The following is a 27,513-nucleotide window of genomic DNA, read 5'->3' on the forward strand; positions in this document are numbered from 1 at the left end:
GACCGCTGAATGAAAACATGTTTACCACAAGCTGCACTAGCTGCACTAGCGACTAATGCTGGGAAAGCTTCATCTTTGAACATGTGGAATAAATTTGGTGCAAATGAATTATGAATCAAAGCATTCAGGGTTCCGTTTTATCACTTTTTGCAGTTAGGTAAATAGAAAGCATTTTATCTACACCACTAGAGGGTGCTCTTGGATAATGACTAGATCTCTTTTTATGTGTGTTATAACCATTGTGGACCATTTCGTTGTTTAATTTTAGTACGCATGAAAGAAAGTGACAAATAGCATTAACATAACACAGCAAGATGATTGCTGATAGACACCATGCCGGGTTTCATAAGGCCACAGAGGATTTTTTTTCCACTAGAGCAGCTCAGTCCACATCTATAATTTGTTATTTCTGAGATAAATGTTCCATCAGCCACATCTAATAACTACTCTTAAGTTTTGAGGTAGGAAATATCTTTCTTCTTTCTAACTTGCTTCCACCAGTCAATGGTGCATACACTGTTTAAAGGAAAACAATTTTAGGTACAATATCAAGCAAGAGGCCCATGGCACCTTAAAGTCTAACAACATTTATTCCAGCATCAGCTTCTATGAGTCAGAGTTAAGAACATAAGAGAAGCCAATGCTGGATCAGGCCAATGGCCCATCCAGTCCAAAACTCTGTCACACAGTGGCCAGAAATACCAGGTGCCATCAGGAGGCCCATTAGTGGGGCCAGGACACTAGAAACCCTCCTACTGTTACCCCTCCCCCCCAGCACCAAAAATACAGAACATCACTTGCCCCAGACCAAGCGTTCCTATCTCGTGGCTAATAGCCACTGATGGACCTCTGCTCCATGTTTATCCAATTCCCTCTTGAAGCCATCCATGCTTGCCACCTCCTGTGGCAGTGAATTCCATGTGTTAATCACTCTTTTGGTGAAGAAGTACTTCCTTTTATCCATTGTAACCCAACTGCTCAGCAATTTCATTGAGTGCCCATGAGTTCTTGTATTGAGAAAGGGAGACAAATACTTCTTTCTCTACATCCTCTATCCCATGCATAATCTTATCATGTCACCCCTTAGTCATCGGTTCTCCAAGCTAAAGAGTCCCAAGCGTTTTAACCTAGAGAAGGCAATGCTGGATCAGTCCAATGGCCCATACAGTCCAACACTCTGTCACACAGTGGCCAAAAATACCAGGTGCCATCAGAAGGTCCATCAGTGGGGCCAGGACACTAGAAACCCTCCTACTGTTGCCCCCACCCCCCGCACCAAGAATACGGAGCATCACTTGCCCCAGACCAAGTGTTCCTATCTCGTGGCTAATAGCCACTGATAGACCTCTGCTCCATGTTTATCCAATTCCCTCTTGAAGCCATCCATGCTTGCCACCTCCTGTGGCAGTGAATTCCATGTGTTAATCACTCTTTTGGTGAAGAAGTACTTCCTTTTATCCATTGTAACCCAACTGCTCAGCAATTTCATTGAGTGCCCATGAGTTCTTGTATTGAGAAAGGGAGACAAATACTTCTTTCTCTACATCCTCTATCCCATGCATAATCTTATCATGTCACCCCTTAGTCATCGGTTCTCCAAGCTAAAGAGTCCCAAGCGTTTTAACCTTTCTTCATAGGGAAAGTGTTTATCATTCTAGTTGCCCTTTTCTGTACTTTCCCCAATGCTATAATATCCTTTCTGAGAGGTGGAGACCAGAATTGCACACAGTATTCTAAATGAGGTCGCACCATCGATTTATACAGGGGCCGAAAATGCATAACATGTACAGCTTTCATGCATGTGATAGAGTGAGCTACAACTCATGGAAGCTGATGATGAAATAAATTTTGTTAGTTGCAATGTGCCACTGGACTCCTGCTTTATGTGGCTGTGACAGACTAACTTGGCTACTCATATGGAATTATTTATTGTATACGATAATGGTTGCTGCTTCGAGGTATAAATATTTCATATTTTGATTTTAATATCCTGAGAAAAATGGTGCCCTTTCTCCATCCACATTGAATAATGGAGGCTAGTGCATTACATAAGAAAATTTAGGTTGTTAGCCATAGGCCATAATAAAGTTACGGAGCATTCAAATACAGCAGTGAAATAGTATAAAAGATACATTAAAAAGTAAAACCTAGAATCACATACGTGCAAGGTTAAAATGGCCTGCGTATTATAAGAATGACCCATATGGTGCCACCCTGGCTCTAATCTTTTTGGCTGCAAGGGCAAAGAAGGAGACTCTATAGGATACAAACTCATCGGTATCTGATAACAAAAATGCTATCTTCTCATTTTCAGAATATGCTTTCATGGTAAATAAAATTCCTGTCAAGAATTTGTCTCTGGGTGCGTTATATAATGGGCAGACTAAGATACGGGGAGGGAGGTTAATGGCAAGCGAGCCACAAATACATGTACTATGTTCCGTTGGAATTTGAAAATATCGACCCTCCTGCAATGCTGTGTACATTGTTTGGAAACACAAGGCAGTGAAAGACACCTGAGGTTAAAGTTGGAAATTTTAGATAAATAGGGTGATCTAGAGTGGTCAGATTTGACAGTTTTGTACCAAGGAGCTACTTTTGACTTTGTGATAGCAACACGGTCTATCGCAGTATCTGATTTGAATATCTATTCCCTGAGTTGAGAGTTGTCGCCTAAGGCCCCTAGGAGGTCATCAGGTATGGTGTATCTAGTAAGGATATTGCTGAAAAAATCAGAGTGTGCAGAGTCTTTTGTTAATAACAATCTAACAGATTGGTGGCTTAAAGAGTTAGATCTAGACAGATTGGTCTTCTTCCAGTATTTTATGATTGCGAGGTGTACCCTTGCCTTAATAGAAGGGTGTCCTGTTTCCGCTCGCACCAAGGCCACAGGAGATCCCCTGGGCAGACCTTTCGTCTTAAAAAATAATTTTGAATTACCTCGAGGGTATATATATTGTCCTTATATTGTCCTTATATTGTCGAGGGTATATATATTGTCCCCACACTTCCACTCCATATAATAAGTGGGACACGACTTTGCGGAGGCTAGTGTGTTAGGTCCACCTTGCTGTCATGCCAGGCCCTCTGGACTGATGAACCCTGATGCAGCTTCCTTCATTTCCTTCCTTCAGCCCCAACTAGGCTCCCTTACTGTGTGGGGCTGAGCTATCTAGCATCTCATACCTATCAAAGCCCTGTGTGGCCAGGGACCAACATATCTGAAGGACCACCTTTTCCCATATGTACCCCAGAGAGCCTTGTGCTCAGCAGATTGGCATCTGTTGGTTCTCCCTGGCCCAAAGGATGTCTGTTTAGCCTTGACCAAGGTTTGGTGTAGTGGTTAAGTGCGTGGACTCTAATCTTGGAGAACCGGGTTTGATTCCCCACTGCTCCACTTGCACCTGGCTGGATGACCTTGGGCAAGCCGTAGTTCTGATAAGAGCTGTCCTTGAAAAAGAGCAGTTTCTGTCAAGAGCCCCACCTCCCTCACAGGGTGTCTGTTGTGGGGAGGGGAAGGGAAGCCGCTCTGAGACACCTTTGGGTAGTGAAGGGTAGGGTATAAATCCAATCTCTTCTTCTTCTTCTGCCCTGGCCCCAACCTGGTGGAACATGCTCCCGTTGGAGATCAGGGCCTAGGGTTGCCGGGTTCCTACCTAGCATCCAGTGGGGGTTGGAAGCTCCATGTCTGGGAGCTTCACACGTGTGCCTTGATGATGTCATTGTGTTGGGCATGCCATTAAAGGATGCTCTAGTGTTTGGCTTTAAAACTCTATGGTACCATAGAGTTTTAATGTCGAATGCTAGAGCATTCCCCGACAACGTCCCTGGTGTGATGACATCACCTCTGGGTGATGACATCGTGCCAGGCATGTCAGTTCGATTCTGGCACTTTGGGGGTGGGGTTCTCCCCGGTGGCTGGATCCAGGCCAGCAGGTTGGGACCCTCTAGAGTGGACAACCCCCCAGGGGGATTTGGCAACCCTATCAGGGCCCTGTAGGACCTATTGCAGTTCTGCAGGGCCTGTAAAATATAGCTGTTTCACCAGGCCTTTCGGTGAGGCAGCGGGCGTCCAGTTATTCAAATGGCCCATCAGGTGAAGACCCATAGTTTGGTCCACAGCCTAATGGCTCCAGCTTTTGTGGCTACTGTATTAAAATGCTGTGCCATCTGTGTTGTTTATAGCTCAGTTAAAATCTGTTTTAATTATTTATTATGGATGATTTTATGAAGTGCTTTAATTCGTACTGTGAAATCATCTGCTCTGAGCCCATTTGTGGGGAGGGTGGAATATAAACCCAAACAAACATCTCTTTCTGTATTTAATCTGGTCTCAGACCTGACTAACCTGTCCGCAATGCTCAACTGGCCTCCAGTGTCATCTGGACTGTCCCCTTCCCTCATCTGTGGTCCCTTGCTGACTTGGCACACTCTTCCTTGCCTCTCTGGTGCTGGGTGGTCAATTATAGTCATGGTCATGTAAAACCTTTGTCTACAGTTTCACTCCTGTGCACTCAGAAGTTGTTTGTATAGAGGAGATCTAATGTGTTACAACTCTTTTTGGGTTTTGCATTTGATGTTCCAGCTGTGTTTTTATCTCTGTGTTTCCCTAATTAATGATCTGGGGATTCTTACAGATTTGGCTTTAATGTAGAGACTTAACTACTCATGACGGGATCAGTTGTATGGTGAAACAAACTTCTGATGAATGATTGTCTGGAAGAAAAAAAATAATTCTAAGAATGCAGAACTTGCCTGTGTTTGTGGATTCCTGTAGCTGTTCTTTACCCTGTGAAAATTTTCAGCAGCAAAAGCTAGTACCACCACAATGAAAGAGTAAATCCTCTCCGTCTTTTACCCCTGCTAACAACTGGCCTAGAGTCGTCTACTACAAGTGCTGACCATGGCTTACCTTTCATTGCATCCACATAACATCCAGATCACAAGATGTCGTAGTCCCGCTGTACACTGCATTGGTCAGGCCACATCTGGAGTATTGTGTGCAGTTCTGGAGGCCTCATCTCAAAAAGGATGTGGACAGAATGGAGCGGGTGCAGAGGAGAGTGACGAGGATGATCGGGGGCCTGGAGACCAAGCCCTATGAGGAAAGGCTGAGGGATCTTGGAATGTATAGTCTAGAGAAGATTAAGTGAGGGGGCATGATTGCTCTCTTTAAATATTTGAAGGGCTGTCACTTAGAGGAGGGAAGGAAGGTACCGGCTGGATATCAGGAAAAACTTTTTTACAGAAAGAGTTGTGCAACAGTGGAATCAGCTGCCTAGGGAGGTGGTGAGCTCCCCCTCACTGGCAGTCTTCAAGCAGCGGCTGGACAAACACTTGTCAGGGATGCTCTAGGCTGATCCTGCACTGGGCAGGGGGTTGGACTAGATGGCCTGTATGGCCCCTTCCCACTCTGTGATTCTATGGGAAATCTGTCTGTTGTTGTTTCCTTTAAAAAATCCTCTGTATCATTACATAAACTTTTTAATACTCCATTTTTGATAGGCTTGAATTGTATCGAAAAATGCCAAATTTGCGAATCCTGGCCTGTGGAGGGGATGGAACAGTAAGTCCTTTATGTATGCATGCAACTACTCTTCCACTAGAATTGCCAAAGTCAAGAAATTGTGTTCAAGAGAGTGGTGTTCTCTGTATGTGTCTTAGAAATAAATCTACACATGCATGTTAATCCTGTGATGACTGCAGCATCACTTGACGTCTGCATATGTCAGTGGGCCCTCACAGACACACCATCAGAGATAGAGCTTTGGTGTCACACAGTACTTTTCAACTGGAATTGGTTTACACAGTCAACTGGAAGTCAATAAAACGCCATTCATACATGTATGTATCTTGCTTGATTTCTTTGCACTTGATTTCTGGCCAGTTCACGGCCAACAAGTTAATGTGTGAACTGACTCCATTGGAAACTATTGCGCTTGGCTGATGTGAGGTCATACAGTCGCCTGAAGCTGTTGTCAGCTGTGCTGATCCAGTTGAAAAATCAAAAAACTCCAGAAGACAGTTCTTCTAATAAGTTTCATGAGGACCAGCCGAATGACACGTAACAGTGTACAAGCTTTGAGTTCTTCTTCAGGGTGGATGTTAAAAAATGTAGGAAAAGAAAGAAGCTTCAGGACATGCTGTAAAATCCTGGTGTAGTCTGCATTGTGCTACAGATGTTAGAAGCAAAGCTGATGCTGATACCCATGACACCCAGCTTCTTTATGAGCAAGAGACGATGAAATGGTACCATTCCGCAGAAGACACAAAGAACAGCAAATGGCCCTTATGCCTCTCTGCCTAAAGATAACTTTCATTCTCTTTTCAGCAGAGAGTAAACACTTGAGAGCCAGTGCATTAACTTTGGCAATAAATGTAAGATGATGCATGAGGTGTAGTTAGTACAATTGTGATGCCCCTTCTCCACTCACACAGAGTGCCTTCCACCCTCTACAACCTCTCTTATCCATGTTAGGGTTATAAGTAGGTCAGGACATCACACTTGCCACCCTTCTTGTCTCTTACAATCTACAGAGAGTCATGACCATCTTGCAACTCAGGACCCCTCTTTTACTCCCAGACACGTCCACAGACAGAGTAACCCAGCCCCCTTTTATCATCAGCCTTCACTCACACAGACATATTGGGGTTGGGGCTCAAACACTACTCCAACCACTCGCTGCCACCATTCATTAATGGCCCCCAGTATAAACATAGACCAAGGTATTAAATTGTGTTTGTGTGTGTGGTTCTTTCCCTTAGACACACAGCCCACAGAGTTAATCAAAAAAACAAACAAACCCCTTTTATTTATGATATGAACAAAGCACTGAGGAAAGTAAAGTACAAGTTGTTTCCCTTCCAGTGAACTTTTGAACCAAGGTCCTGTACTTACAACTGGGATCCTTTAGTTGCAGATTTACTGTTTTCAGTTGGTTCCAAGCAGCTCTTCTATACAGTTCCCCTCAGTAAGAAAAACCATTTTCCTTTCAGCCATTAAGCTGTCAGCTTCTCTGCTACTAACCCCCTAACTGTTGTTTTTCATCTGATTTTTTTTCAATTCTCCTTCTCTCAACATTCTGTCTACTCTCACTGGTTGCTCTTAGAGAGAGGCAGAACCCAGCCAATCTGTCACAACAGATAGGGTTAGATGTATGATGTATGATGGTCATTGAACACTAAACACTCATCACAATACAGTCATCGAATGTTAGTCATGTTTGTTTCAAGTGGGCCATAGTGTATAATAAAGTATACAATTCTGGAGCTATAGGTACACATGGATGTGCAAACCATCCTTTTAGAAAACTGAGCAGATGCCCACCCCCTAACTTTCCCATTCGTCTCATAGATTTTTTTTCTGCAGGATTAGATTTTCTAGATATAAGAGTTGCTTGGGTTCTGGTGTCTTGTTTCCTTCTTTTTTTCTTGTCCTGTTCCGCATGTCGAGCTAATGGGGGCAGCACATTCTCATTAATATGAGCCACACATGACTGTTGTCTTTGTGGAGGTTATGTGTGAAACAAATTAATGTCTCGTCATTTCAAAAGCCATTAAAACTTGAAATGAAAATCTTGCTCAGATGAATTTGGTGCATATTCAATGAGACCGGATACAACTTTGCGTTATTGAAATGAAGCTCACTCGTGGAAGATTTTCCTGTTTGATGATAACTCCTGTTGTTGTTGCTGCTGTTCTGGGGATAAGAGAAGCACTGTCTGATCTGGATCTACTCTATCCTGTGCTATATCCCATGACCAGTAATACAGGATGATGCCCTCTTAGCCCACCAAGCACTAGATAACAATGCGTTTGGACAAGTACAACAGGAAAGACAATAATAGAATGTTTTCTCCAGGGCTTAGTTGCGTGTTCACTGTCCCTTATGTTTTTAGCCAAGAAAAACAAATAAATGTAAGGCAGATATATTAATGCAATTTGTTTAGTTTTTAGTTTTTGTAATTATTCCTACTGCAATATTTTTGGGTTTCATGCAATCAGTGAGTTAGATTCTGTTATTCCACTCATGGTGGCAGTTTCTTTCGCCTCTAGGGACCGTGTGCTGTCAGGTTCCGCAACTTCAGAGAACACGGTCCACACATCGTCAGACCTTTCTGCAAGTCATGCATCATCTAGAATAAAATGTGCAACCTAGAACATGGGCAGCATCTTTACAGTGCCATTCTGTGCAGAATTTCTCCAGTCTAAGTCCACTGATTTCAATCGGTTTAGACTGGAGTAACTCTGCATAGAGTTACAGTGTTCAGCAGTTTCTTCTCTGTACAAGGACTATATGATTCTTTCCTTGTATGCTGTCTTTGCTGTTCAGGTGGGCTGGATCCTTTCTATCCTGGATGAGTTGCAGCTGAATCCCCAGCCTCCTGTCGCTGTGCTTCCGCTCGGCACTGGGAATGACCTTGCTCGCACTCTCAACTGGGGAGGGGTAAGCAAAGCCCTTTTAGGTGTCACTGGCTTGTTCAGATTGCGGGTGAAGATTCATATGACTCAGTGCTTTTCCCTGTGACTATGTGCCACGCTAGAAGACTAACATGTTGGGGAAGATCCAGAGGAGTTAGCTGTGTTAGTTTGTTGCTGCAAAATAGTAGAAAGCCCAGTAACACCTTTAAGACTAACAAACTTTATTGTAGCATAAGCTTTTGAGAAACACAGCTCTCTTCGTCAGATGCATTTGTCTTGCAAACCCTCTATGCAAATCTAGAAATATCACTGCAACAATCGCAACTGCAACCGGTCATTGAACTGCATCGATACTCTCTAGGCTCCCTGCAATGCATCATCTTCTAAAAGAAATGTCTGCTATTTATATCTGTCTCTATAAACCTGTCCTGCATTTTAGGGATATACCGATGAGCCTGTCTCAAAAATTCTTTGCCATGTAGAAGATGGGACCATTGTCCAACTTGACCGTTGGAACCTACAGGTGGAACGAAACCCTGACCTACCCCAAGATGAACTAGAGGATGGAGCACGGAAGGTCAGTGATCAGCACATGAACCTGCCTTATGCTGAGTCAGAAAACTGGTGTGTTATGTGCATTCTACTCAGATGGGCAACAGCAGTCCAGGATCTCAGGCAAAAAAAAGGTTTTCCCAACACCTACTGTATGAGATCATTTTAACTGGAGACTGAATCTTAAAACTTCTGTGTGCAAAACAAGTATTCTATAGGAGCTGCCACTGAACCACATCCCCTCCCACAGCTGAAGGGGGGGGAAGAATCAGGGAATCACTGATCACACAAAATAATTGGGTAACATTTCTTAGTAGGTAATACCAATGCCCATTTATTTTTTTCACCAGCTTCTGCTATGCCACTGGTCACTTAACTCTGTGTTACTGTTAATTTTAGTGGATTGTATCATACTTTATTTTATTTTAGTGAATTGTATCATACTGTATTTTATACTGTTCTTTATATTGTTTTATTGTTTTAACCTTGGCATTTATGCCTCCTTGTGAGCTGCCCTGAGCTTTTGAGGAGGGTGGGATATAAATCCAAAAAAATAAATAAATACATAAATAAAATTGATTAATTGTATTCACTTGCTTACTCTTTTGCTATTTACTGTTTCTGGGAAGGCAAGAACTGCAGTTGTCCATATGAACATGAAACAAATCTGCCCATTAGTATTGCAAGAAGAAGTAAAAATCAAAAGCTCTGAACAGCTCTTTTTAAAAAAAATAATGAGAACCGGAGGAAAGTGACAGGAATTAAACAACTTGGACAAGAAAAGATCTTAGACTGTAATAATTATGTTAATAGCAATGATTGAAAATGGTGAGATATTGGAATAACATTTATGGAACGTGACAAGTCATGGAAACTGCAGCATGGTAAACGATCAGTCAGGCATTGTGTTAATCAAGTTTGTTCTGTTTTTGACGGTTCTGGTGAAAGTTCTAGCTCTTTGTGTATGTATATAAGTTCCATTAGATTCAGTGTGAGCATCCCAGGAAATACTCAGCAGCATCCTATCTATTCATGGATGTTTCTGATGCCCACAAATAGGATGACGTTGTGTTTGACTTTCTTTTCCCCTTTATAGTGGTTTCTTCTTGACAGACATCCTTTGTTTAGCTTGTGATTTTGGTAGAGAAGAAAAATCTTTCTCATGCTAGGTGACAGATTGATGTGAGTCCTCTTTTAACTGGAAATTGTGGTATGGGAAGATAAAAAATAATTTATTTATGGCATTTATAGCCCACCTACTGCAAGAAGAGTGAAGATGGAAGTGGCTGTCTGTGGATTCACAGTGGAGCTCCTGAGTTATCACTGTGTTTTTAGTTTTTGAGGGTCAAGCCAGACATGGCACTGGAAGTTTTGTGAAGAGTTTTCTTTTCTTTACACAGGTTTTCTTTTCTTTATACAGCAGGTCACAGAGTCTTGAGTTAAATCATGGCTGTAGTTTGATGAGAGGGGATGTTTAAGACTTTTCACTGTGCCATTTTCCCATCTGAAATGGCCCCAAGGAACCAGTGTTCCCACTAAGCTGAGTTAGTGTGAGCTAGCTCACAGGGTTTTTTTTAGCTTCCGGCTTATACATTTTTGTCTTAGCTCAGGAAGGATGGCTCCAGAGCAAACTAATTTATGCAGTAGCCAAATCGCTTGCTCACAACTTTCATGCCAGTAGCTCACAAAGTAGAATTTTTGCTCACAAGACTCCACAGCTTAGAGGGAGCATTGCAAGGAACGACTGTTTACTCCACTGGGAAAAGTAATACAGGTATTGAGACTGTGTGCTTGCTCAGTGCAAAGAGCAACGGCTCGGGGCCCTTTCAGGTGAGGAAAATGGCACATGATGGTGGATGGTGGTGGTGGAGGAAATCAACAACTCCACCACAGTCTCAATCCAAATTGGGCCCACCATGCTTGTTCTGGAAAGACGATATGTTGGGAAGTCCATTCATATAATTCCCAGGGTCACTAAATTCTGGCTCCCCCCTTTATCTAGTAGAAGAGAAGGAAGCAGAGTTCAGTTCCGCCTTGTGTATCATCAGCAGATGATTCCTATTCTTGCCAGATCTATCTTCATTGTGAGGGTGATGTATTATGGAACAGCACAATGATTTATTTATTTTTGCCCTGAATGCCGTACTAAGTGTTACAGTTAGGAAAAATTATTACTTTGTTATATTAAGCAGAACAGCTTTATAGAAAATCACAAAATTATGGTGGATGGGATCTTAAGGTGCCGTTCCAGTGCTGTAGCAGCAGGGGGGAGACAATTTCTGCTAATGGCCTGCTTCTACAACAGACCCCCGCTTTGCTTCCCACATGGTTACTGATGGTTAGTTGCAGTGGGAAGGGGAAGATGGAGAAATTCTATTCCATTAGCTTCACTCCACTGGCGGTACTTACAGTACCATCCCGAGCAGAGTTATATCCTCGTAAGGTTATTGACTTCAGTTGACTTACAAAGGTATAACTCTGCGTAGGATGGCACAGTTGGAATCCGGCCTGTTATGTTTACAGCACTTCAAACAGACTTCTCCTTAATTTTTGCATTCACTCTTTTTTCTCAAGCAAGATTTTTTCAGTCTTCTGTCAACAATTCTTTATCTGCAGTTTCTAAATGCCTGCTCCCCTGGGGGTAATATCATGGGGGCAGCCACTTGAAAATGCAAAGGCCCCCCCCCCTTTCCATTATATTAATTCAGGATTCAGTAGCTCCATGTGGTATGTGATACTGAATTATCAGGACTTGGGAGAATTGGGCAGAGTTAAAAGAGATGAGCTGAAGGCAGAAACTAGAGAATCTTTGGAGTGAGCAAAAGTAATAAAATCAGCAGACTGCTGGAAGTCTGTTTGTTTTACGTGCTTCTTTCAAAGCAGGAGATGGATCCATTCAAGAATCCTGACTCTTTTGAGAAACTCATCCTACACCGTGCAAATCCCTTCTATAGATTCTCCAGTGTCGTCTTCTACCTTATTCAGATACAGAGTACCTTCTGATTGGTTTCTCCTAAACTTTGACTTCTGTACTTGTCCCGTTGCTGCCCCCTTCTGTTTCTCTTCACTCCTCTTGTAGACACTCTCTCCATTGCTTCTCATGCCATGTTTAATTCTCTTCCTCTGTTCTTGTCATTCTAGCTTCCCCTCAGCGTTTTCAATAATTACTTCAGCCTTGGATTTGATGCCCACGTCACACTAGAGTTCCATGAATCTCGAGGTGAGAGCATAAATGTTTTATATCCTTTCTGAGCATAGGAGCAGAAATGTAATTCAGTAAACTTAAGATGGGATTGTGGAAATCATCTCCAAAAATGGCTCCATCTGTAATTTGGCAGTGATCAGGTCATTGATTTTGATGGTGATGATGGTGGTGGTGGTGATATATTTCCATATGCTTTAAATTCTACTTAGTTCTAAATTTAAGATTAACCCTATACATTTCCTTAACCCCATCATAAAAAGGTAATATTTTCCTTTCCATGTAATAATCACCACTGAGAAGAATTTTGCCATGTCTAAAGTAATCCTTGGATTCTCATCCTTTAATAAAAATGGTACGATCATTCAGCAGACATTAAATTCCCCAGGACTGTACGCAGGCATTTCTCTCTGTATAGATTATACTGAGGGCAAAACAAGGTCATATGATCCAGTCTTTCAAGCTCTATCCATTCACATCCACAATATCTGTCCTGGGATACGATCTTTATATAGTGGCCCCGCAGAATGGCTGAAGGAACCACATCCTGGCTAGAAAAAAGGCTCAACTATAGCTGCGGTGGCTCAAGTGGTTAAGACGCTGAACTGCAGGCTGTGGAAGGTCGGTAGTTCAGGAGTTGAGACCCAGGTGCTGCATGATGGAGTGAGCTCCCGTCTCTAGTTCCAGCTCCTGCCAACCTAGCAGTTCGAAAGCAAGAAATTGCAAGTAAATAAATAGGTACCACTTCAGTGGGAAGGTAACAGCATTCCGTGCGCCTTCGTGTTTAGTCATGCCGGCCACATGACCACGGAAACGTCTTTGGACAGCGCTGGCTCTTCGACTTTGAAACAGAGATGAGCACCGCAACCCTAGAGTCGGAGTCGACTGGCTTTCGAGCAAGGGAACCTTTACCTTTACCTTTATAGATGGGAAGTGTTAGAAATTTCAAATAGGCTGGCAGGGTGGATGGGGGTTGGAGAACAGCTGAAAACACTGAACAAAACCTGCGTGCTCTAGAGGATGCACCTCTCCTATCTAGCTCTACTATTCTCTTGTTCATGATTTTGATGAAGGCAGTCTTGATAGATTACAGAGGGTTGAAATCAGATTACAGGGACTGGTAGATTACGGAGAGTTGATGCCAGTTTGTAAGGGGTCAAGAAAGGCATTTAGGGAGAGAAAGCTGAGGCAGCAGACATAAGCATAATACTTTTAAGAATTTGGAGGCAAAGGATAGATGAAATTTTGGGAGAGAAAAAATGGAGAAACAGCATGACTAAATATAGTAGGAAAGGAGGAGAGGCAATGGTAGGGGGGAGACCAGCAAGATGTCAGGAAGGAATAGTTTCTATCATGGGGTTTGTTTCTGTACAGTATGATATTGGAACTGGATGACCAGTGTTTCAGTTTCCTAAGAACCTAAGAGAGGTGTTACATTTTTCAAAGGAGAATATGTATGGATTTCTTTTTGGAAAGGACTGCATCCCCCTGCTTCTGGATTATTTGTTCATTGAACGCTATCAGAGAAGGTTAGCTACTTTTTCCTAGAATGTCCCCCCATAGGATTGCCAGTACACAAAAGTGCCCGGAAAGGCTGATATTTAGCAAGTTAAAATTTTCTTGACGTGGAGATGAAATTACAGGGGAAATAAACCATCTGCTAAACTTTTGCCAGAATCTTCTTGAATTACCCTTCAAAGGAAATTGGGTATATGGGGGCCTCCCCTGAGTCCATTGTGCCGATATGCAGCCTCAAACTTGGTAGCATCCTCAATGGGGCAAAGAGCTAGGGGAACAGAATCCTTATAGACTACAGCAACACCTCCCAGAACCCCCACCAGACCTATGCTGATCACTGAGTACCATGGAGGGCACAACTGGGAGAGGTTAAGTCCTCCCCCCTCCCCTAACCAAGTCTCAGTGATACATCCCAGGTCAGCCTTCTCATCTAGGATTAAATCCTGGATGGATTCTGTTTTTCCTGTGATTGATCTGGCATTTGGCAGCAGGATTGTATAGCCTGGCAGGCTGTTGCTACGGTTACCAACATCTGTTTGTCTGGAAGAAAAGTCTCTTTATTCATAGAACTCCAAACGCCCGCCGAGCACTTGTGAGCAGTTACAAGGTATGCTTGGAAACTCCCTTGATGTTGCCCCAGTCATGGCTTAGCTTGCCTTGTCTGGCATCTGGCTGATCTACCGCTGTGAATTTTGAACAAGGACCTTATTTGTCCTCATTTTTGTACTATCATAAAACCATGTAAAATATTTTTCTCTGTGTTTTTTTTTTTTTTAAAAAGAGCATCACAGTGCCAGGCTAAATAAAGATCTGAATGCCTGATGGAAAGAGCTAATGCATATTTTATCATGTTTAAGATGGCTGCAAGCTGTAAGAATAATAATGAGGGGTCACGGAAGGGCAAACGAATGCAGGGATGACAGCCGCACATTCATTTCTTCCTGAACATGTGCTAGCATGCGTTTCAAATGTGCCTGTGACTATACAGTATGGATGAGGTCCTGGACTGCTTTCTCACTTAGAAGAGACATTACTGAATAATGAAGTCATGGCGCTCTATAAAGAATGAATGGACATTGTTTTAGAGATGCCAGTTGGATAAGGAACATTGGGGGAGAAGGGAAATACTTTGGCACAAACAAGCTGCATGGCTGTAAGTGGGTAATTTAGGCAAAATGATTTTCACTGCCATCTGCCTCCTGCTCCAATTTTAAAGGAAAGAGGAAATGTGACACGTAATCAAGGACAACTACAGAAGCTTGCTTTGGTGTCATCATTTGGTGTGAATGGCTTTTGGGGTGTTGAGTGATAACTTATTTTCCGAGATCCAAAGCTATAAGGTTGGGGCTGTGTGTATTGGCTGGAGCTGCATGTAACATGACCGGTTTGCCATGAAGCTCAGTAGTAGAGTTGCCATCTCTGGCCTGGGAAATTCCTGGAGATTTGGGAGTGTTTTCTGTGGAGGGGGGAATGTGGAAAGGATTTTGCCTAGAATCTATGATATACCATAGAGTTGGCCTCTGAAGCTGCTTTTTCCTCCAGGCGAAAGTCTAAAGATCACTTGAAATCCTGGGAGAACTCCAGGGTACACCTGTAGGTTGGCAACCCTACTCACTAGGTGGTCAGAGTCCAGTCACTCTCAGCCTAACCTACCTCACAGAGTTGTTATGAGGATCAAATGGAAGAAGGGGAAGCTATATATGCTACCCTGAGGTCCTTGGAAGAAGGGCGGGAGAAGAACATAATAGTCAGAAAGTTAGATGTGTACATCTGGTATTGAGCAGACTGAGAATATCAGCTTTCCTTTTGAAAAGTTCACATTTCTAGGCTTTCCATCTATAAACAAAGTCTTGAGGATACCTGATCAATTGAGTGCCAGTTTTTGAAGTGAAAGAACAGATTCCAGTGCAATACAATTTAAACAAAATGATGGGTCACACCACGTCCCTGACAAATAAGATATTTTAAGGGTGGTTTCTTTACAGGGGATATCTTGCTTCTGGATCAGAGAGACTTTCAGTGCAATCATTTGAGGAGTAACTCAAATTTGAACCCAGTCTGAGAATACTTTTCTAGGACTAAGCCCCACTGAATAGATTCTGAGTAGAGTAGGATTCTGCATAGACCTGTTTAGGATGGTTCTCTTAGTTCCAGCTGACTCCCAGGTCTTTGTATGACTTTTGGCCTACCCAAACCATTCAAAAAACTGGAGACGCATTTCCAGAAATCAAGTTATTTGGTTGGCTTGACAATTGTGAATAGTCCCATCAATAATGTTTTATTTATTTATTTATTTATACGTTCAGTTTCTATACCGCTCAATCCCGGAGGCTCTGAGCGGTTTACAAGCATATTACATATCCTAACTAGGGCCACATACAATGTATATATAGAGAGAGGTGGGTGCCTCAGGGGACGTGCCATTCAAGAATTATTGTTCTAATTCCACATTACAAAGTCAGGAAGAGCGTCCTTGTCATCTTCATTAAAGACCGGGAGTATTGCCATCATTGTGGAAAATTATGTTGGGAAACATTTCAATTTTAGTAGATATCAGGATGATGCTTCCGATTTAGTGCAAACGGTCATCATGCCCTTTTGGAAGGAATTTAGAATGATAATTTTTGAAGTCCCCCCCCCCCAAGGCAGCAGGAGAAGGGACAGAGGAAAGGTGGGGTGGAGGGAGGGGGAGCACACCCTGCCCTCCATCTGGTCCATGATGGATGGAAGACCTGGCCTCAAGGTGCTCAAAATAATGGGTGGTAAACCTGGTCTCTAATCCAGAGGCCAGTTCTGCCACAGATGGAAAATAATAAGCAGTAGACTTGGCCTGTGGATTCGGAGGCCAGATCTACTGCCCATTATCTTCAGTGTGCCCAGCAGGTCCACAATGACACAGCCCTATAAAATTTAAAGGGTTGTTATTTTTTTATGGGCAATAGATGCTGGTGGCCAGATCAACCCCCAGAAATAATGGCCCTGTAAAGTTCACAGATATGATGTGCCACAAACCAGCTGGGAGTCAGGGATGCTTCTCCCCCCCCTCCATTTCTGCTGCCTCCCTGATACCATTACTGATTCTGATATTATCATGAATGGAAATACCAGAAATGGAGGGGGGTACTTTTCCAAAATTAGAGGTTGCTGATCTGATACTGGAAATAGCAGGCATTTTATCAGATGGGCAATATCCACTTGCACACCCCTACCACACAATAGCCCAAACTTGTAACAATATAGTTCCATCATGATTAGGGTGGCCAGCTCTGGGTAGGGAAATACCTGGAGATTTGGGGGGTGGAGCCTGAGGAGGGTGGGGTTTGGGGAGGGGAGGGACTTCAGTGGGGTATAGTGCCGTAGAGTCCACCTTCCAAAGTAGCCATTTTCTCCAGGTGAACCGGAGGTAAGTTGCAATTCCAGGAGGTCTCCAGTCGCCACCCAGAGGTTGGCAAACCTATGATCTCTCTGTATTTTGTGCATCTGAAGAAAAAAGGCTTTTGCCTACCAAAGTCCGTGTGTCAATAAATTATTTAATCTTCAAGGCGTAACTAGTTTCCATGCTTGTGGCATGGTGTCTGCATAAGTCTTCCAGTGATCATGGACTGATGCTTCACAATGATTTGGTGTTAATTAATCCAAATTAACAAACACTTGTTGCTTCTGTGGGCAAGGCCAATTCAGGTTACAACCAAGCAAACAAGGTGTATGTGGGAAAGTGAATGGTGGCAGCTGCCCTCGTCTGATGATTGACCAGTGGCATGTTCAGGTCTGTTCATCAATTCTTGTTGGCATCCTCATCGACGTAACACAGAAAACAAAGATTTCTACCATTTCATTCCTCCTCTAATGTCAGAAGCCAGAAGTGGCTCTTTGCCCACCAGGAGGAAAGGCAGAGCCCAACCAGTAAAGAGCAGTGTACTGTTTAATTGGCTTAGAAAATTGACTTTGTGTGCTCTGTTTTATTTTTCTTCTTTATTGCAGAAGCAAATCCTGAGAAGTTCAATAGCCGCTTTCGTAATAAAATGTTTTATGCTGGGGTGAGTTCAAATAGGTTTTCTTGGATTTGATTCTTGCTTGTTTTCTTTACTGCTGTAACTCCTGAGGATTACCACTGCTGGTCTTTTGCCCATCACCACTGGGAGGGCTTAACTGGCTGAAGTTGATTGATTTGGGTAGATGTTATAGGGAAAAAATAGACCTGTGCAGGGAATTCTATGTCCAGCACTCCCAGTTATTTTTAAAATGCAGGATCCCTGCATGCCTGGAGTTCCACACTTGGAATTTCTAATGCATGTCTCATTTCGCCTTTCATACACATGAACCCATGAAGCTGCCTTATACGGAGTCAAACCTTTGGTCTGCCAAGATAAGTATTGTCTACTCTGACTGGCAGCAGCTTTTTGGGATGATGTTCTTTCCCATCATCTTCTCCCAGATCCATTTAACGGGAGATGCTGGGGACTGAACCTGGAATCTTTTGCATGCAAAACAGGGGCTCTGCCATGGCCCCACCTGTGCCAAAAGCAGGCATTTCCATGACCCACTGATGAGTCCAAAAGCATCCTCATCAGGAGAAGAAACTTGATATCCCATCCACCCAAGAGGGTAAAGTTGCTTAGTGGCATGTGTATATCTGCCTGATCTGTCATTTCAGCCATAAACCATGACTTTGTTATATGTGCCTTAGGGTGCAACCAGTATTTCCTTTTCTGTTCTATTGGATTTGTTCATAGAATAGAACCTTGGTTTCTGTATATTTATGCTGTTGTCTTTGAGATACGTTTGTTCGATGAAAGAAGGAGTAGGTGTTTATTGCTTGCTTGGAAGGGACATATTTTGCCAGGATAATTTCTCCCATTATATCACTGCAGTGTTGTCAAATCTGCCACAGCATTCTACCATTTGCTACCATTAAAGATACACCATGGGTTGAACCACATGTATCCTGAGCTCAAAGTTTTTCACTATGGAGCCAATCTGCTGATATATCAAGCCAAATGCTCTGAAATTAACCAATTGTATCAGAAGCCATTTGTCTGCTGTAGGATTGCCAGCCCCCAGGTCCGGGTAGGGGATCCCCTGGTTTTGGGGTTTCTCCTCCACTACAGACCAGCTGGCAGGCAGGGGAAACCCCTCCCCTAAACAGGGTTGTCACTGTGCAACATCTCCTGTAAGTGACATCATCACGTGGGGATGTCACGTGGGGGCGCTCTGGTATTTAGGCAAACTCTGTGGTTTTGAGGGTGAAAAACCATAGAGTTTTGCCCAAATACCAGCGCACCCCTGACACAATGACATCACTTCTGGGTGATGTCATTGTGTTGGGGACATCATATGATGTCCCTGCCCACCCCCAGAATGCCCCCCAAATCCCTCCGCCAGAGGAACAAGGAGACCTGACAACCCTAGTCTGCTCTCCCCAGACCAAACTTGGTGTATGTGTGTTTAAAGTGCTGTCCAGTTGCAGCCAACTTACAGCAACCCGACAGGGTTCTCAAGGCAAGAGACAATCAGACGGGGTTTGCCATTGTTTGCCCTGGACTTCCTTGTTGTCTCCCATCCAAGCACGAATCAGTGTTTAGCTTCTGACACCTGACAAGATCAAGCTAGCCTGGGCCATCCACGTCAGGGCAAACCAAACTTTAGGATAGGATAAAGACAGGGAGATGGCAACTTCCTGATTATCTGTACAGAGTATTTTGGACGTGTCACCCAAAGGGCTTTCTTCATTATTTTAGATGGAAGTGTTCTTTGACAACTAGGATCTTTGTGCTGATTTACAACTAGCAGCAGGGGCTTCACACGTTTTTCCTGTTAACTGTAACAGAAAACATTTGAACTAAAGCAAAGAAAATCGAGGGTGGTTTTCTCTTATTAATACGAGAGGAACTTGGTCTCTGAAGTCTGATTGAAACAATGTACAGAGAGAAGAGAGAAAACTCAAGTGAAGAGAGTACTACTGTATCTCATTTCTTTTGTCTCCCTCTGTATAATTTAGGCAGCCTTTTCAGACTTCCTTCAAAGAAGCTCTAGAGATTTATCCAAACATGTGAAAGTTGTGGTAAGTATAGGCATTGGGACTATGTTTGCACATAATGGAAAACAGCCTTCACACTCATGAGCAGTTTCTCCTTTTATTGGTGTTCTCCTTCTAGACATAATCTACCATGAGTGCCTACCTGTTTCTTTGCTTAGTGTAACACCACATTCAGGCCATTCCATGGCAATTTTCGTGAATACTTGCTCTTGTTGGGAGAATACAAGAGCAATGCTCCCTCTAAGGCGTGGAGTCTTGTGAGCAAAAATTCTGCTTTGTGAGCTACTGGCATTAAAGTCGTGAGCGAGAGATTTGGCTACTGCATAAATCAGTTTGCTCTGGAGCCATCCTTCCTGGGCTAAGACAAAAACGTGTGAGCTGGAGGCTAAAGAACTGTGAGCTAGCTCACACTAACTCAGCTTAGAGGGAACACTGGACAAGAGAGAGACAAATAATGGGTATAAGGCTGCTGCTTTTGGGTGACCTCAAGTTTGGCCACTGAAAAGTACTGAGGCTTACTAGTGAATTCAGCTCTCATACTTTATTAGGTGAAGAACAAGACGAAGAACCCCGGCTCGCAGGCCGGCTTATATACACCCAAAACACCCCCCCCACCAGTGATATGCTTTTACAGTGGCCGAGGGTTCCATAGGCCCTCTGCCGGGAGCCTAGCCCTCCGATTGGTGCAGGCTAGGATCCGCTCAGTCCATTGTCTAAGGTGCAAAGCTCGGAGGCTTCGCACGACCATGTGGAGCCCTTGCCTCTCCCCAGCAGCATATAAAGACTTCCTTTAAACACTGCTGGGGAGAGGTGGGGAGGAGGCGGCCAGGTGGTTGCTCTTGAGGGCGGGGCTTCCCCTGCCCACCAGCTGGCTGCCAGGTGGGAAGGAGCCCCTCAAATTGGGAAACCCCCACCAAACTGGGGTGTCTGGCAACCCTAGTGGGGATTCAGGTTACTGCACCCCTTCAGGTACAGAGTCTGGGCCCTCCAGTCAATGCAGAGCCAGCGAGGTTCCTGAATCCTGCTTCCTGCAGCCCAGGTATCACTGCATGCCTGTAGTAGGGAGCCAGAGGTGAAGAGGAGAAAGAGAGAAGCCTCTGTGTGGTTCGTGTGGACAAGCTATCCCTTGAAATGATCAAATAAGGTGTTTGTAGGGACCAGACAAGCAGGTAAAGCTTAATAGGGCATGGTGGGGGTGTGTGAAAAAGAGGGCAAGAGCTTAAGTGAGTCAAAGGAGGTGAGTGAGATGGCTGAAGGACAACTCAGCAACCTGTTCTGGGACAGACCTAAGAAGAGATGGAGGCAAGCCATTAAAGCAGAGAGCCATGTGGCTGTGGGTGATGATAGCCCGTAGGCCAGGGTACTAAGGACTGGCATTGTATATGCTGGCCATAGGCTCCCAACGAAGCTTGCAGACAATGGGAGAATTGTCTGGGCATCTTTGTTAAGTACAGTGAGTGCTGGAACTTAAACTCTTTGCCTGATGTTCTCCAGTGGACCCACTGAGCTTTAATTTGCCACTCCCACCAGATGGGGGCAACAGTGGGCCACTCCCGTATGTTTCCTTTGGGGATCTTGTGAGACATGACCTTGAAATCACTTCTTATCTGTCATTTCTCATTAGGTCCAAGGCCTCAGTGAAATAATTGAATCCTCAGGTTTATTTTATTACTTGTCTTATGTTTCTGTGGTTGCCTTTGTTGTTGGCAGTGTGATGGCACAGATTTGACCCCAAAGATTCAGGAGCTGAAGTTCCAGTGTATAGTGTTTTTAAACATACCCAGGTAAGGGCTTTGTTTCTCTACTCTAGGAATTCTCAGACCTAACCTGGGGATAGCGGGTCCTCTTTGCTGAGGAAAGTAAATACCCAAGAATTCCCACGACCATCCTCTTCCAAGAAAAGACTCCTGGTTGCACTTCTGCTCAGTCTTATTTTGAGACACTTGGGCAAGGAAACGAAAGGAAGAGGTCCACAGTATGCATTAACCTCTCTGGGTTGAGCAATGCTTGTAAAAGTAATACATTTTTAAGAATTCCTTCTAGAGGGGTAGCCATGGAAGTCAAGTGCGGCAAAATAAAGCAGAAGACCACTAGTGCTGTAAAGACAGTGTTTATTCCAGCATAAGCTTTCATGAACCAGACCGCACTTCCTCAGGTGCATGTGGGATGCATAATCGTTACAGAAAGATTATTACAGTTTTGATTGGATTGTTACATAGCTGCATGCAAGGGAGGCTAGAACCTCTCACCACTAGTGCTGTAAAGACTAACAGTGTTTATTCCAGCATAAGTTTTCATGAACCAGACCGCACTTCCTCAGGTGCATGTGGGATGCATAATCGTTACAGAAAGATTATTACAGTTTTGATTGGATTGTTACATAGCTGCACGCAAGGGAGGCTAGAACCTCTGGCCACTCCCACCATTCAGTATAAGCAACAGCCACATCCATTCCCTTCCCTTTCCCAGGGACTCACATCTGAATGATTTCTAAGCCGGATTTAAAACACGTCCTGTTCTGCTATGACTCCACCTATTCCTCCTATCATGTAATTTTTGGTTATAAAGGTGTCTAGGTGCCACCAGACATCTGTATTCTTTTGGAGAAGTAAAGGACCATCTTGTTGCTCTAATAGTAGAATACTAGCCATTTGTTCCATGGGCAGGTCACAGCCTTCCTTACTGGACTGACTGGAAATGGTGAGGTGCATTTGCACAGTCTTTAGGCCCAGCTGAGATAGTGTACTGGAAGGAATTAAATTGTTTTAAATTGTTAGCTGCCTTGGCAGCCTTTGTAAGGGTGGAAAGTTGGGATGTAAATGTCATTAATAATAATTAATAGATCAGTAGTGGTAGAATAAGAGCATGCAATGCCATTTTCCCATGAAAAGAGAAGGTGGTTTCAGAACGATCTGAAAACATTTGTCGAGCAATGCACATATCTGATGCTTTTATTTGTTCTGTGCTAAAGACCAAATGGGCCAGATGCTCAATGACCATTCAAGGCCCCATGTCCTCAACCTTTTCCTACAGGTATTGTGCTGGCACAATGCCCTGGGGGAACCCAGGAGACCATCGAGAATTTGAACCTCAGCGGCACGATGATGGTTACATTGAGGTCATTGGATTCACCATGGCATCCTTGGTGAGTGCCTTTGCAAATTGCTTCCTGCCACTAAACTTCTGTCAGTCTTTTTGCTTTCTGCTTTGTGGTCAGATCTAACTTACAGACACATGATAGCAACTACTAACCATTGAGTGTGCAATATGAACTTTGCTTACTGGATTTGCCAGGGTGCTGTTTGGCTACCATCTCTTTCCACTCCTTAAAAGCAGCTTGCAGTCTTGATTCCCTCCTTACCATAATTCGTCAATTTCTTTCCATGCCCATGCTATATTTCTTCTCTTTCGTTCCACACTCACTCTTTGCTTCCTGAATTTTGTTTTCATGAGGAAAGGAGGAGGAAACTCCAAGGAACAGCAGCACCCCAAGGATATCTACCCTTCCCATAGACCACACGTCATAACCAATGCTAATTGCTTTTTAATCCCTCTAGTAGGTCAAATAGTGAATCTTGAAACTGCTAATTTATGAACTTTTATAATTCAGTAGAATATCAGTGGTATTTAGGTGCCATGTGACCTGGCTGTGTTAGTCTTCCTATCAAAACATGGGACTGTACGGTTTTTTTTTTGATTTTATAAACTTTATTGAAGTTCAAACAATACATCGATAAATCATAGCGCACATACAGGTAGATAACCACTTTAATTAATTAATCACAAGTACAGTTACAGCTCCCTATTCAAGACAAGCATGTGCTAGCTCCAGGTGATACGTACAAAATGTGGTGGGTGGACTGTTGTCAAAGGTGGGTTATAGGGATTATATCTCCCTGTATAGAAAGTTCCTTAATAGCTGCTCATTTGCTTCCAGTTACAGTTTAATGTATTAGTTCTTACTGTCTAACCTCCTCCTCACAAAACTCTAAACAGCTGAACACCAAGGCACCTGAAGGACCCCCTTATTCCCATACAATCTTGCCTTCTAATTTGCTTCTCAAACCCTGCTCTGTGTGCACCTATAAGAGCTGAGGTAGGTGGCAACCAGAAGAGGTGGTTTTCAAATAAATGGCACCCTATTTGTGGAATGTCATCCTCCCCAAATTTCTCTTAGTGATTAGTTTATTGTTCTTTTGGTTCCAGGTGGAGGCTACTGTATTAGCCTGGGCCTTTGACTGTATTTATTTATTTGTTTGTTTGTTTAATTGACTCTTCTCTGGGTTAGTAGAAAGGCCGACTGGGGACTTGAGATCTCTCCTGCCTTGGATAGGGTTATACTCCCCTTGAAAAGCCAAGTTTGCAGCTTGGGACTGCTGTTTGACACAGCAGTCACCTTAAAAAATCAGGAGGCTGTGGTGGCTCACAGTGCTTTTTTGCCCAGCTTCAGCTGATGCATCAGCTGCCTCTGTTCCTGGTTCAGTCAGATCTAGCTACAGCGATCCATGCCTTATGTACATCTATTGCAATGCACTCTAGTTGGGGGCTACCCTTGAAGAGTGTTCAGAAGCTGCAGCTAGTGCAAAAAGCTTACCCCAATATTACAGCCACTAGCAGTAAAGCCCGTTGTGGAAATAAATACAACGAGATCTAGAAAGAGGCTCTGGGGGAGTGCTCTGGCTTTGGGCAAACAGTGTCATTTTGCTGTGGTGACCTCAGCAGGGTATAATGACAGAGTCCACTGTTTCTCCAGAAGAACTGATCTCTGCTCCCTGAAGAGTAGTTGTAATTTTGAGTGATCTGTAGCCCTCACCTGGAGATTGGCAACAATTGTTACCCAGGATGAAATGGCTGGTTTGGAGGGTGGAGTCTATGGCATTCTACCTGTCTGAGGTCCCACCCCTCCGCAAACCCCACCCTCTCCAGGCTCCACCCCTCAAATCCCCAGGAATTTGCCAGCCTGGAGTTGGCAACCCCATCTCCTTCCCAGCTAACCATCAACCTACCATTATCTGCCCCTTTGACTTCAGCTGACTTCCGCCCTCCCTTCTGCAGAGCAATTGTAATTTTGAGTGGTCTCCAGCCCTCACCTGGAGATTGGCAACAATGGTTCCCCATGAGGGACTGAGTGGTTTGGAGGGTGGAGTCTATGGCATTGTACCTGTCTGAGGTCCCACCCCTCCTCAAACCTCACCCTCTTCAGGCTCCATCCCTCAAATCTCCAGGAATTTCCCATCGGGAGTTGGCAACCCTATCAGGATTGGCCCCAATATGTTTTCTCCCAAAGGCCAAAGTAGGTGACTGGACCAAACTAAGTTGCCTACCATCAGGCACTGAGGGGAAAGTAGGGTTGCCAGCTATAAGGAGGGAAATACCTGGAGTGTTGGGGGGTAGATTCTGTAGAGGGCAGCATTGGGGGGGGAGCGGAAGAACTCAGCAGGTATAATGTCATAGGATCTACCCTCCAAAGCATCCATTTTCTTCAGGGGAACTGATCTCTGTCATCTGGAGATCAATTGTAGCAGTGGGAGATCTCCAGGTCCCACCTGGAGATTGGCAACCCTAGGGGAAAGTCTGCTGCACAGCAGGGGGTTGAAGAGAATGGTTTGATGGGTGCTGGGCCAAGATTGGCAACAATAGTTCCGAAGTAGCACCAGAGCTTTAAGAGATCTCCAGCTGTCACCTGGAGACTGGCAACAGCTTGTTTGGAGGGTGGGGAGTATGGCATTGTATCTGTCTGAGGTCCCCCTCTTCCTCCTCCTCCTCCTCAGACCCCACCCTCAGCAGGCTTCATCCCTAAAATATCCTGGAATTTTCCAACCTGGAGTTGGCAACCCTATGTCCCCCCCCCCAGCCTCTGCCTAGAGAAAGGGCAGTCTTTCCCTGCAGTGGGAACCAAAGCAGCTGTCATCATTCTCCTCTCCCCCTATGAGGTATGTTAAGATTGAAAGTGTGTGAATGGTCCATAATCCCCCAGGCAGCTTTTAAAACATGATCCTGGGACCTCTTGCGGGGAGGGGGGTGAGTTTGAGGTGTGGAATGCAGTGAAGTCCAATCAGCTTCCATATGCAAAAGACCTTGAAGGTTCCATATGCAACTGACATTCCAACTGCCTTGCGGGGAGGGGGGTGAGTTTGAGGTGTGGAATGCAGTGAAGTCCAATCAGCTTCCATATGCAAAAGACCTTGAAACGCTGGGCGGGACTGCACAAAGCAGCCAGTCAACCCAGCCAGCGTCTTCTGACTGACAGTTCAAGCGTCCATACACTAAAGGAGTGCATTTTAGAACTTTGGCACCCACTATTCAATTATATATAAGGAAAGATTACACTGGCTACCCATCCGCTCCTGAGTGCAATTCAAAGTGTTGGTTTTGTTCTTTAAGCCCTACATGGCTTGGGATCAAGGAATACGGAGGACCATCTTCTCCCATGGGTTCCTGCCTGGGAGTTAAGATCACAGGGAGAGGGCCACACAAGAGATGGCCTTCTTGGTGGCAGCCCCACAATTATGGAACAACCTCCCCAGGGGGTCCCTCTGGCCCCTTCAGTTTCAACCTTCAGGAGGCAGTTGAAAACAGTTTTATGTAGGACTGCATTTGACTAATTTAGTTTTTATGTATTGGTAGTCCTAATTGAGCTGCGGTGGCTCAAGTGGTTAAGACGCTGAACTGCAGGCTGTGGAAGGTCAGTAGTTCAGCAGTTCGAGACCCGAGTGTGCCGCATGACAGAGTGAGCTCCCGTCTCTAGTTCCAGCTCCTGCCAACCTAGCAGTTCGAAAGCAAGAAATTGCAAGTAGATAAATAGGTACCACTTTGGGAAGGTAACAGCGTTCCGTGCGCCTTGGTGTTTAGTCATGCCGGCCACATGACCACGGAAATGTCTTTGGACAGTGCTGGCTCTTCGGCTTTGAAACGGAGATGAGCACCGCAACCCTAGAGTCGGATTCGACTGGCTTTTGAGCAAGGGAACCTTTACCTTTTTTACTAGTCCTAATTGGAGTTTTTAAATTGTGGTCTTTAGGTGTTTTTATAATCATTATTTTGTTTATATTTAAACCACCTTAAGTTCCACAAGGTAGAATAGTAGCTAATAAATGTTTTAGATAAATAAATAAATACTTTGCCTTTCTCCCAATGGGGACCCAAGGAAGCGTACACCATTCTCCTCTCTTCCATTTGATCCTCACAATAACCCTGTGAGGTAGGTTAGACTGAGACTGAGTTACTGGCCCCTGGTGATCCAGTGAGCCTCCATGACAGAGTAGGGATCTGAACCTGGACCTCCCAGATCCTAGTCTGACATTCTAACCACTGCACCACACTGCCTATCTTCCTGTTCCTGCCTTTAGCAATACTGTATAATTATTTATTGGTTTCCAGTTAGTGATTTTACCTGCCCTACTTTTGATATGTAATGGTATTTTAGGTCTGGCCTTCTTGGTGCAGATTTTATACTGCTTATATTATTAATACGTTAGTTGTTTGCTGTGTTGCTGTACCGCAATGTTTGTATCATCTGTGTTAGTTTTGATGTATTTGGACTGTTTTTATGCTTGTTTTATTGTTGAAATTTAGTTTATTTTTAATGTGGTTTTTTTTGCTGCTTTTGCAAGTTGCCTTGAGCAAATTCCTGAAAAAGCAGTTAGCAAATAAAGTGAATTAATATAAACAGTGAACTGGGAAAACTCCAGAGATGGGCCATCTCTTCCTTGGGACAGGCCTTTTTAAAATAAATGCACTCCCTATCAAGTGTCATGAAAAGAAAAGGAGGAAAATTCCACAG

The 27,513-nt window shown here is 44.0% G+C and overlaps 1 protein-coding gene across 1 annotated transcript in view; it reads left to right on the forward strand.

Annotated features, from left to right (window-relative positions):
• Nucleotides 1-27,513, forward strand: part of DGKI (diacylglycerol kinase iota) — a 383,828-nt gene that overhangs the window by 229,004 nt on the left and 127,311 nt on the right. Inside the window, exons 12-19 of the mRNA XM_015424707.1 lie at nt 5,506-5,566; nt 8,333-8,446; nt 8,861-8,998; nt 12,115-12,193; nt 17,675-17,730; nt 19,692-19,754; nt 21,441-21,514; nt 22,764-22,875. Coding sequence (XP_015280193.1) covers nt 5,506-5,566; nt 8,333-8,446; nt 8,861-8,998; nt 12,115-12,193; nt 17,675-17,730; nt 19,692-19,754; nt 21,441-21,514; nt 22,764-22,875 — 697 coding nt within the window. The remainder of the gene's footprint in view (nt 1-5,505; nt 5,567-8,332; nt 8,447-8,860; nt 8,999-12,114; nt 12,194-17,674; nt 17,731-19,691; nt 19,755-21,440; nt 21,515-22,763; nt 22,876-27,513) is intronic.

Source organism: Gekko japonicus, unplaced genomic scaffold (assembly GCF_001447785.1).
Source record: "Gekko japonicus isolate JY-2015 unplaced genomic scaffold, Gekko_japonicus_V1.1 scaffold689, whole genome shotgun sequence".
Classification (NCBI taxonomy): Eukaryota; Metazoa; Chordata; class Lepidosauria; order Squamata; family Gekkonidae; genus Gekko; species Gekko japonicus.